At 50.8% G+C, this 10949-nt stretch overlaps 2 protein-coding genes across 5 annotated transcripts in view; one reads left to right on the top strand and one right to left on the bottom strand.

Moving 5' to 3' along the window:
• The window catches only part of LOC105513049 (pentatricopeptide repeat-containing protein 1, mitochondrial), a 45532-nt gene extending 39755 nt beyond the window's left edge, over positions 1 to 5777 (top strand). For both annotated transcript variants that reach the window (XM_011943793.1, XM_011943794.1), the window contains one exon: positions 4750 to 5777. In XM_011943793.1, coding sequence (XP_011799183.1) covers positions 4750 to 4935 — 186 coding nt within the window. In that variant the 3' untranslated portion in view covers positions 4936 to 5777. The remainder of the gene's footprint in view (positions 1 to 4749) is intronic.
• The window catches only part of BUD31 (BUD31 homolog (S. cerevisiae)), an 11009-nt gene continuing 5351 nt past the window's right edge, over positions 5292 to 10949 (bottom strand). For all 3 annotated transcript variants that reach the window (XM_011943805.1, XM_011943804.1, XM_011943806.1), the window contains 3 exons: positions 8605 to 8727; positions 7263 to 7429; positions 5292 to 5515 (listed from right to left, as the gene is read on the bottom strand). In XM_011943805.1, the coding sequence (XP_011799195.1) occupies positions 5465 to 5515; positions 7263 to 7429; positions 8605 to 8727 (341 nt within the window). In that variant the 3' untranslated portion in view covers positions 5292 to 5464. The remainder of the gene's footprint in view (positions 5516 to 7262; positions 7430 to 8604; positions 8728 to 10949) is intronic.

Raw genomic sequence — 10949 nt, 5'->3', positions numbered from 1 at the left:
TAGCCAGGATGGTCTTGATCTCCTGACCTCGTGATCCGCCCGCCTCGGCCTCCCAAAGTGCTGGGATTACAGGCGTGAGCCACCGCGCCCGGCCCCAGCAGCTTCTCTTAGGAGGAGTCCCCAAGTCTGTAGACCACAGCCTGAGTCCCTGTCCATGTGGCTCATCTCATGTCTCAGGCCAGCCTTGCCTTTGCTGCCTCTGTTCATCCCAGTGGCCTTCTGTCAGTTCCAAAGGCCACCAGCCTCTTGCCTGCCTCAGGGGATTGGTGTTCCTGCTGCCTTGGGTGACACCCACTTTCATGTGGTGGGCTCTTTCTCCTGGAGGTCTCTGCTTAAGTGGCCCTCAGAGATGCCCAGCTGGCTGCCACGCTGACCTGGGTTGAAATTCTCCCCTCCCCCCGCTCTGTTCCTTTATGCCATGTCCTACAGTCTCAGGTCACGTGCTCACGGGCAGCCCTGGCCTTCCCTGTATCAGGCTTCTGGAGGCAGAGGCTGTCTGCCGTGCTCATCTGGGTCCCTAGCACCTGCACGTTGCCAGTTACTCCAAACAGGTTGTTGCTTGCTCAGGGACTGGACAGGCAATGAAGTGGCGTTGTTATCTGGGGTGAATCACCGAGATTTGTTGTCTTACTCCACGGAAATCAAGGATGGGGACACGTAAAGAGTGAGGTTAACGGTGGCTCACGCCTGTAATCCCAGCACTTTGGGAGGCCGAGGTGGGTGGATCACAAGGTCAGGAGATTTAGACCATCCTGGCCAACATGGTGAAACCCCATCTTTACTAAAAATACAAAAATTAGCTGGGCATGGTGGCGCGTGCCTATAATCCCAGCTACTCAGCTGAGGCAGGAGAATTGCTTGAACCAGCCGAGATTGCGCCACTGCACTCCAGCCTGGCTACAGAGCAAGATTCCGTCTCTCTTTTTTTTTTTTTTTTTTTTTTGAGACAGAGTCTCCCTCTGTCGCCCAGGCTGGAATGCAGTGGCAGGTTCTAGGCTCACTGCAACCTCCACCTCCTGGGATCAAGCAATTCTCCTGCCTCAGCCTCCCAAGTAGCCAGGATTATAGGCGCCCGCCACCACACCTAGCTAATTTTTGTATTTTTAGTAGAGACGGGGTTTCACCATGTTGGCCAGGCTGGTCTCGAACCCCTGACCTCGTGATCCACCCGCCTCGGCTTCCTAAAGTGCTGGGATTACAGGTGTGACCCACCACATTTGGTGACTCTGTCTCAAAAAAAAGAAAAAAGAAAAAAAAGAGTGAGGTTAAGGTTGGGCACTGTGGCTCACACCTGTAATCCCAGCACTTTGGGAGGCCAAGGCGGGTGGATCCCCTGAGGTCAGGAGTTCGAGACCAGCCTGACCAACGTGGTGAAACCCTGTCTCTACTAAAAATACAAAAATTAGCTGGGTAGTGGCGGGCACCTGTAATCCCAGCTACTCGGGAGGCACAAGAATCACTTGAACCCAAGAGGCAGAGGTTGCAGTGAGCCAAGATTGCGCCACTGCACTCCAGCCTGGGTGATAGATGGAGACTCGGTCTCAAAAAAAGAAAAAAAAAAAAGAGGTTAAGAGCTGAAGTTTAATAGGCGGAAGAGAAGAGCTCTTGCCTGGCACTGTGGCTCATGCCCATAATCCCAGCACTTTGGGAGGCTGAGGCGGGCAGTTCATGAGGTCAGGAGATCGAGACCATCCTGGCTAACACGGTGAAACCCTGTCTCTAATATAAAAAGTTAGCTGGGCGTGGTGGCAGGCGCCTGTAGTCCCAGCTGCTTGGGAGACTGAGGCAGGCGAATGGCATGAACCCGGGAGGTGGAGCTTGCAGTGAGCCAAAGTCGCACCACTGCACTCCAGCCTGGGCGACCCAGCGAGACTCCATCTCAAAAAAAAACCTCTCTGCAGAGAGAGGTGCCAGAGAAATGGGTTGCCGCTTCCACCGTGAAATGAAGAGGTTTTGTAGATGAGCTGGAGGAAGTGGTGTCTGATTTACAAAGGACACAAAAGATTGGTTGGACCAGGTGTACCATTTACATAGCTCTTATAAAAGCTGGCACCCCACCCTCACCTTTTATTATGCAGATAGGTTTCCAGTGCCATGTTGCCTGGTTCTTTACTGTACACATGGCAACAAAAGAAGGGAAGATGGGGCCCCCATGTTGAACACACTGGCTCCCGGGTAGCCTTTTTCTGTTGGCACAGCCGCCAGCATTTACCCCTGCGAGCTTCCAGCTTGCTTATCTGTGTCTGCAGCTCGACTTTTCAGGCTGCTCTTTTGTTAGAAAAGAAATGATTTGGGGGCCGCTTTTTATTAAAAGGGAAATTTCACCAAGGACTCTGTTGCCCTTACCATCTGCCCAAATAATTTCTTTCTGCCTCCTCTATCAGCAGGAGCAGGGCAGAGTCATGAAATCTGCTTTGTTAACGACCACAGCCTCTTCCTGCTGTGCTGAGGATATCAGGCTCTGGGGGTTTGGCTTTTGGGTCCATCGAGTCACACTCTGTGCCGAGCACCTCTGGAGCATCCAGAGCCACTGTGGCTTGGAGCACAACCCGGATGGGACGGAGACAAGTAAATGGGCAGGGACGCACACAGGCAGAAGGTGCAGGGTCAGGAGTGCCGTGCGGGTGTCACAGCTGAATGCCATTTTGAGGGCTTCCTACAAATGGGTGGGACAGCAGTGGAGATTGTGCCTGGCTGAAGGCACAGCTGGGCATTTTTAAACTGTGTGTCTGTGCTTTGAACTGTTGGTTGCGAGTCTTTTCTCATTGATTCCAGGGTGTTTATACACACATACACACACACGCACACACACACACACACACATTCTGGGTACTGGTTTTTTGTTGATTACATGTTGTGCATATCTTCCTAGTGGATTGTCTCTTCCCGCTGGCGTAGGGCTCACTAGGGGTTCAACTCCACAGTCACAAGACTATCACAGGCCTAAAGCGTATCATATTTAAGTCACAGACAGATGTCCCCGACTTAAAGATGGTTCTACACAGGATTTTTCAACTTTGCAGTAGTTTTATCAGGATGTAACTCTGTAAGGATCGACTTTGTGCAGGGTTAGTTTCTACTGAATGTTATGTCACTTTTGCATAATTATGAAGTCAGGACCCTCTGCTGTGTTGCCAGCAATAGATGCATTTTCCTTTTGTTTTTATGAGATGGAGTCTCACTGTGTCACCCAGGCTGGAGTGCGGTGACACGATCTTGGCTCACTGCCACCTCTGCCGCCCAAGTTCAAGCGATTTTCCTGCCTCAGCCTCCTGAGTAGCTGGGATTACAGGCACCTGCCACCACACCCGACTAATTTTTTTTTTTTTTTTTTTTAGTAGAGACGGGGTTTCACCATCTTGGCCAGGCTGGTCTTGAACTCCTGACCTCGTGATCCACCCACCCCAGCCTCCCAAAGTGCTGGGATTACAGGTGTGAGCCCCTGTGCTGTTCCAAATTTTTTCTTTTTTTAAAAAGAGACAGAATCACTCTGTTGCCCAGGCCAGAGTGCAGTGGCATGATCATGGCTCACTGTAGCCTTGACCTCCCAGGCTTAAGCAGTCCTCCCACCTTAGCCACCTCAGGAGCTGGGACTACAGGCATGTACCTGCTAATCTTTTACCCAGCTAATCTTTTAGACAGGGTTTCACTATATTACCCAAACTGGTCTGGAACTCCTGAGCTCATGTAATCCACCTGCCTCAGCTTCCCAAAGCACTGGGATTACAGGAGTGAGCCACCATGCCCAGCCAGATTGATTTTTGATTTACGGTGGGTTTTTGGGGGTGGAACCGTGGTGTTAGAAGCATCTGTACTCATATTCCCTCACGATGGTGTCCTTGTTTATATTCGTCATTCTGTTGAGTTTTGCTTTCTTTGCTTTCAGGCTGTATCCGGCACCTTAAGGTTTAGAATTGTTCAGTCTTTTGAGTCAAACCTTTTTTTTTTTTGTTTTTTTGAGACAGAGTCTTGCTCTGTCGCCCAAGCTGGAGTGCAGTGGTGTGATTTCAGCTCACTGCAACCTCCGCCTCCCGGGTTCAAGCCATTCTCTTGCCTTAACCTCCCAGGTAGCTGGGGGCTACAGGCATGTACCGCCACATCCAGCATTTTTAGTAGAGGCGGGGTTTCACCATGCTGGCCAGGCTGGTCTCGAACTCCTGACCTCAAGTGATCTGCCGCCTCGGCCTCCCAAAGTGCTGAGATTACAGATGTGAGCCACCGCACCGGGCCAAACCTTTTGTCATCGTGTGGTAGTAGCTGTATGTCGGATAGTACTTTTTGGCTGGTTTTTTTTTTTTTTTGGTATATTCCCCCGCCAGCTCTCTGTTTCTGTCTGGTGTGTCTTTTCTTTTTCCCCCATATCTCCATGGAGCCTATCTCGGCAGTGTTGAGATGATGGTCAGAGGGAGCTGGCTTTGAGCGGGAGAGGCTCGGCAGGCTGTGGAGGCAGGTGGGACCCAGTGATTCTAGCTTGGGGGCCTGGGGTGGTAAGTGTGGCTGGAGGAGCACAGCGGAATGCTATCAGGCAGATGGCTCTGGGCCTGCCCCAGGGTGCCCAGCTGGGACCCGTTTCTCTGAAGTAAGCTACTCCCATAGTGCGTGTTCACAGCTTTTCTGCCCTGTCCTCTGCAGCCACCTGGAAGGGAAAAATGGCAGCTACCAGCTTCCCTGAGGCCTGAGCCAGCTGCCGAGGTTTGGGATTAGCTGTAGGTAACAGGAGTGATTCTAGCCTCGCTTTTGTAATTCCAGTACCAAGGGAGGAACACCTACCTGGCGAAGATTGACGGCTTCCGAGCCTATTACAAGCATTGGTTGACAGTGATGCCCGCAGAGGAAACCCCGCACCCCTGGCAGAAGTTCCGGACCAAGCCCCAGGAGGACCACGACACCGGCAAGGAGGCCGATGTGGACGAATGTACCCTTGGGGGCAGGTGATGGGAGCACAGCTGAACCCGGCCTCAGTGCTCGGCCCTCAGTGCTCTGTGGGAGCCCCAGGACAAGTGAGCTGGTGTCACCTCCTGCCTGGGGGAAGAGCCAGGCCCTAAGGAACAGCCGCAGTGTGTCACGGGTGTTGGTGTGAGGACACACACTAGGCCCAAGGTGCCTGTACTCCCGGCAGGTCCAACGGCAACTCCAGCCACTTTCGCATGTCACCTTGGGTCTTCCAGCTCCAGTACCTTTGCGTGTCACCTTGCACACCACAAGGGGGCTGGGGCATCTGGTCCCTGGGGCCTGGTGCCGCCCCGCCAGGTTCCACAGGCCGATGTTCTGAAAGAATAGACGTGGGGCCGGAGCGGTTTAAAGATTTTATTTTTACAAATCACAGCTGATGGACAGCGAAGCCTTCCCCGTAGAGACCGTGCTCCAACTCGGGCCTGGGGCACTGCTCGCTGCTCCCAGGAAGGGGGTGGCGCCACAGGCAGGAACCTGCGAAGTCCAGAGTCCAGGGTGGAGAGCGCCAGCCTCAGCCAGAGCAGCCACGGCAGCCACAGTGTGTGCACTCGATGATGCGGCCCTGCAATGGAGGAGGACATTGAGATGATGCCACTGTGCCACACTTGTCCCTGCACAGTCACATACGTGGCAACCCTCTGCCCCCATGCCATATAGGGACACACCTCAGAAACCCTTCCGTGACAGCTCTGGACAGGGAAAATTTGGCTCCCTCATGATGGTGGAAACAGCTGCTATTGACACCGAGGTTACATCTGTATGTGTAGTTATAATACGTTATGCAAATCCAACACACATTTGCCAGTCAAGAAAATCGGTGTGAATGAGTCTCGTTATTCCCCTAAGTGAGCATGACAGAACCTGCGATAAGCAGAAGTGGCTCCGCTACTGTTTGGGGACTTCAGGGTGGCCTCTGGGCTGGGACACTCTGGTGGGGGAAGAGGGCAGGAGGCTATGCACTTGAGTTACACCCTTCTGGCCCAGAGCCCCCAGAAAGAAGGGTCTTGTCCACCAGGCCTGGTGCGGCCCAATGCTTGGCCGGCCAGAAAGCCCTAGAACAGTGGCTTGTGTTTATTTTACTTTTTCAGTTCTTTTTTTGGAGGAGCAAGACCTTAGTTTAAGTAAACAGGATCCTCTGATGAAACCCAGATAAGTCTACAGCAGGCTGTTTTGGCCACTGGGTTGAAGCAGCACCCCAGTCCACCAGCCCCCTGACCTGGATCCCTTGTGGAATCTGGGCACTCAGGGGAGGGGGGGCTTCTGCCACTCTGCCACCCCTCCCTGCCTCCGTCAGAAAACCAACACCCTAGTCTTTCCTTGGGGAGGCAGCCCTTGCTCGCTCCCACTGCTCAGTACAGAAGTCCTCAGATCCAGCCGCAGCTCTCCATTGTCAGTCTCACTGCAGCATGAAGGGACCGTGTGAAGAGGCACCTGTGTGGAGCTGGGGACAAGGCCAGGCTGGCAGATGGGCGGTGGGGCCTGACCTTCTAGCTGGGCCAACAACTGTGTGCCGAGGCCACAGCTGCCTTTCAGAGGGGCTTGGGGCTGGATGGAGCTCAGCTCCTGTCCCTCAGCACCACTCCTGAGGTGCCTGGCCTAGGAGTGGTACTTGGAACAGAAAGTTCTGAAAGAAAACACTGGGCTGGGTGCAGTGGCTCACGCCTGTAATCCCAGCACTTTGGAAGGCTGAGGCAGGCAGATCACCTGAGGTTGGGTGTTCAAGATCAGCCTGACCAACATGGAGAAACCCCATCTCTACTAAAAATACAAAATTAGCCGGGCATGGTGGTGGGCGTCTGTAATCCCAGCTACTCTGGAGGCTGAGGCAGGAGAATCATTTGAACCCAGGAGGCAGAAGTTGCAGTGAGCCAAGATGGCGCCGCTGCACTCCAGCCTGGGCGACTCCGTCTCGGGGGGCAGGGGGAAAGACAGTGATGGTAATGTTAAAGTATCACTGTGAGGACTGAGGGAAAGAAGACAGGAACTCAGTGGCCACCCTTCCCTGATGTCACCCTGCCACCACCTCGGGATTAGGGCTCTTCACCACTATTTCCTAAGTGAGGAAAGGGGTTCAGTAATTTGCCCAAAGGTGGAGTTGAGATTGGCCCCAGACCTAACAAACACACTCACAGCCACACGCTGCCTCACACGGATTCCTGAACAGAGAGACCCACTCCCGCGAGGGAGAGCCAGCAGGATATCCAGGGATAAAACGACATTCCAGCCCAACCAAATAACGTTAAGATCCCTTGGAGTCGACTAGAGCTTTTGAGCTGAAAATAACATCAAGCTTGAGCGTCAGACATTACCACTTCCAGCTTGCTTTTGGGCACACGGCAGATGCAGTTCGTCCCGAAGTTGGTGTCCCTTGTCTGAATGCACCGCAGGCAGCACAAGTTCTCATACCCTTGCTTTTTCCATTTTGCAATCAGGTTTTTGTCTGCATAGCCTTCTTTAATACAGTATTCATAGAGTTCTGTCAAAAAGATGGGGAAAGAGCATCAGTCCATGGTCTAAAAACCTTCCCCACCCTTGATCAAAAAGAGCATTCAGGCTGGGTGCAGTGGCTCATGCCTGTAATCCAAGCACTTTGGGAGGCCGAGGCGGGCGGATCACCTGAGGTCAAGAGTTCGGGACCAACCTGGCCAACATGGTGAAACCCTGCCTCTACTAAAAATACAAAAATTAGCTGGGCATGATGGCAGGCGCTTGTAATCCCAGCTACTCAGGAGGCTGAGGCAGGAGAATCACTTGAACCCAGGAGGCAGAGGTTGTACTGACCTGAGGTCATGCCACTGGACTCCAGCCTGGGTGACAGAGTGAAACCCCATCTCAAAAAGAGAAAAAAAACCATTCAGTATTGCAATGGGACAGTCCTTGGAGGAGGAACAAAAAAAAGTATTTAGGCCAGGCAAGGTGGCATAATCCCAGCACTTTTGGAAGCCGACACCAGAGGATCACTTGAGTTAAACCAGCCTGGGCAACACAGTGAGGGCCCATCTACAAAAAATTTAAAAATTAGCTGGGTATGGTGGTGCACACCTGTAGTCCCAGCTACTCGGGAGGTTGAGGTGAGAGGATCCCTTGAGCCCAGAAGGTTGAGGCTGCAGTGAGCCATGACTGTACCACTACACTCCAGTCTGGGGAACACAGCAAGAGACCCTGTTTCAGTAACAAAAAAAAAAAAAAAGTCAAGAGCGGTGACTCACGCCTGTAATTCCAGCACTTTGGGAAGCCGAGTCAGGTGGATCAACTGAGGTCAGGAGTTCAACACCAGGCTGACCAATATGGTGAAACCCCATCTTTACTAAAAATACAAAAATTGGCTGGGTGTGGTGGCGGGTGCGTGTAATCCCAGCTACTTGGACAGAGACAGGAGAATCGCTTGAACCCAGGAGGTAGAGCTAGCAGTGAGCCAAGATCTTGCCACTGCACTCCAGCCTGGGCGACAGAGTGAGACTCTATCTCAAAAACAAAACACACACACACACACACACACACACACACAAAACTCAAGCCAACATCGACTCCCCCTTATTTTTAGTGGTAAGAAAAACCATGACTTGCAGAGGTTGTGAGAATGATTGTGGTTAGCTCAGTAACTCCAAAGGTGACTTGAGTTTGAAAGGCCAAGAGAGACTGACTAATTACCTCTGCTGATGGCTTTCCGCTTGTAAAAGAGGTCAAAGATGTAGCGGGTTTTCTGGTGGTGGATCCTGAAGATGGGCCACAGAGATTCCACTTTCCTTTTTCCCTCATGCGGTTCTGTTTCAGCTGGGGAGAAACAAAGTGTGTGTTTGAAGGAACACGGTCGGTCTGCGCAGGATTTTCTTTTTGTAAATAACTAGTGATAATGAATAAATACCACTTTATACCCACTTTATACCCACTAGGATGGTTACATCAAAACTATGGCACAATAACAAGTGTTGGCAAGGATGTGGAGAAACTGGAAGTCTCCCACGTTCCTGGTTGGAATATAAAATGGTAGAGCCACTGCAGAAAAGAGTTAGGTGGCTCCTCAACAAGTTAAACAGGGCTGGCCGGACTCAGTGGCTCACACCTATAATCCCAGCACTTTGGGAGGCTGAGACAGGCAGATCACTTGAAGTCAGGAGTCTGAGACCAGCCCGGTCAACATGGTGAAACCCCATATCTACTAAAAATACAAAAGAATTAGCAGGGCATGATGGCGCGTGCCTGTAATCCCATCTACTTCGGAGGCTGAGGTGGGAGAATCGTTTGAACTCAGAGGCAGAGGATGCAGAGAGCTAACATCATGCCACTGCACTCCAGCCTAGGCAACAAAGCGAGACTCCTGTCTCAAAAAAAAAAAAAAAAGGGAATGAAGTAAGTACTGACATATTCTACAACACAGATGAACCCTGAAACATAAAACTGAGTGTGGCAATGGTCGTACAACTTTGTGAATATACTAAAAACCCCTTAACTGGATAATTTAACAGGATGACTTTCACAGTATATGATTAGTATCTCAATAAAGCTGTTATTTAAAAAAAGAATAAGCCATTGGGCATTTTGGGAGGCCAAGGTCAGCAGATCACGAGGTCAGGAGATCGAGATCAGCCTGACCAACATGGTGAAACCACATCACTACTAAAAATTTAAAAATTAGCCAGGCGTGGTAGTGCACACTACTAATCCCAGCTTCTCAGGAGGCTGAGGCAGAAGAATTGCCTGAATTCGGGAGGTGGAGGTTGCAGTGAGCCGAGATCACACCACTGCACTCCAGCCTGGGCAACAGTGTGAGATTCCATCTCAAAAAAAAAAAAAAAGTAAGCTAAGTAATTTAAACCATTATTTTAAATTAAAAACGTCTATTTTTGGATCCTTTTGTAATTCATGAGTGTGATGATTGGGTGTTCACATCCATGTGTGAGACGTGCCACTCTCAAACCTTGTCACACTGTTGGCACATTGCCCGTGTGACAAGAAAAAAAGTTTTTAATTACAGAATTAGAAAACATAGATTTTTAAAAAGATCATTCAATGATAACGTCTGTTAAAAGGTTGGTCCCACCTGGGCACGGTGGCTCACGCCTGTAATCCCAGCACTTTTGGGAGATCAAGGTGGATGGATCACTTGAGGTCGGGAGTTCGAGAACAGCCTGGTCACATTGGTGAAATACTGTCTCTACTAAAACAAAAATTATCTGGGCATGGTGGCACATGCCTATAATACCAGTTACTCGGGAGGCTGAGGCACGAGAAGTGCTTGAACCCGGGAAGCAAGAGGTTGCAGTGAGCTGAGATTGTGCCACTGCACTCCAGCCTGGAAGATAGATGACCCTGTCTCAAAAAAAAGAAAAAAAAAAAAAAAGCCAAAAAACCAACCTTGGTCCCTATGCTTTCAGATCTATTTCTACAGCATAATAATTTCTCAAGATAATTCTAGGCCCACAGATGGGCATCCTAATCATCTTGAAGGCACCTCTAATTTCATCTCCCAGCCAAAGTCCTTTAGGGCTGAGGAAAAGCCAAATAAACTAGACCAGTTGACAGGTTCTCAGCGAAGTGGCCGCAGGAGAAGCTGATCCTTCAACACGTGCAGGATCACGTGGCACTCATACTCGCCACAAGGCAGCTCTCTTGGCAGTTAGAAGTTCATCTTTGTCTATGACCTCCTCAGTTTTTAGGGAAGAACAGACGGGTGAGGAGTGGTCAAGAAGACTATGCCTCCCTGTCTCTAGCTTTTAAGACATTCTATTACCTAGGTATTACAGTTCAGCTCAACAAACAGAATGCTGTGATCCAAGCAGAAAAGCAGGTAGTAAAGATTCAGCAGGTGCACATGTAAGACGTGACTTGCTCCTCCTTGGCCTCTGCCACAATTGTGAGGCCTCTCCAGTCACGTGGAACGGTAAATCCATTAAATCTCGTTCTTTTGTGGCTGGGCGCGGTGGCTCAAGCCTGTAATCCCAGCACTTTGGGAAGCCGAGACGGGCGGATCACGAGGTCAGGAGATCGAGACCATC

This window comes from Colobus angolensis, unplaced genomic scaffold (assembly GCF_000951035.1).
Source record: "Colobus angolensis palliatus isolate OR3802 unplaced genomic scaffold, Cang.pa_1.0 Scaffold222, whole genome shotgun sequence".
Classification (NCBI taxonomy): Eukaryota; Metazoa; Chordata; class Mammalia; order Primates; family Cercopithecidae; genus Colobus; species Colobus angolensis.
This window is presented reverse-complemented; position numbering and strand designations above follow the sequence as displayed.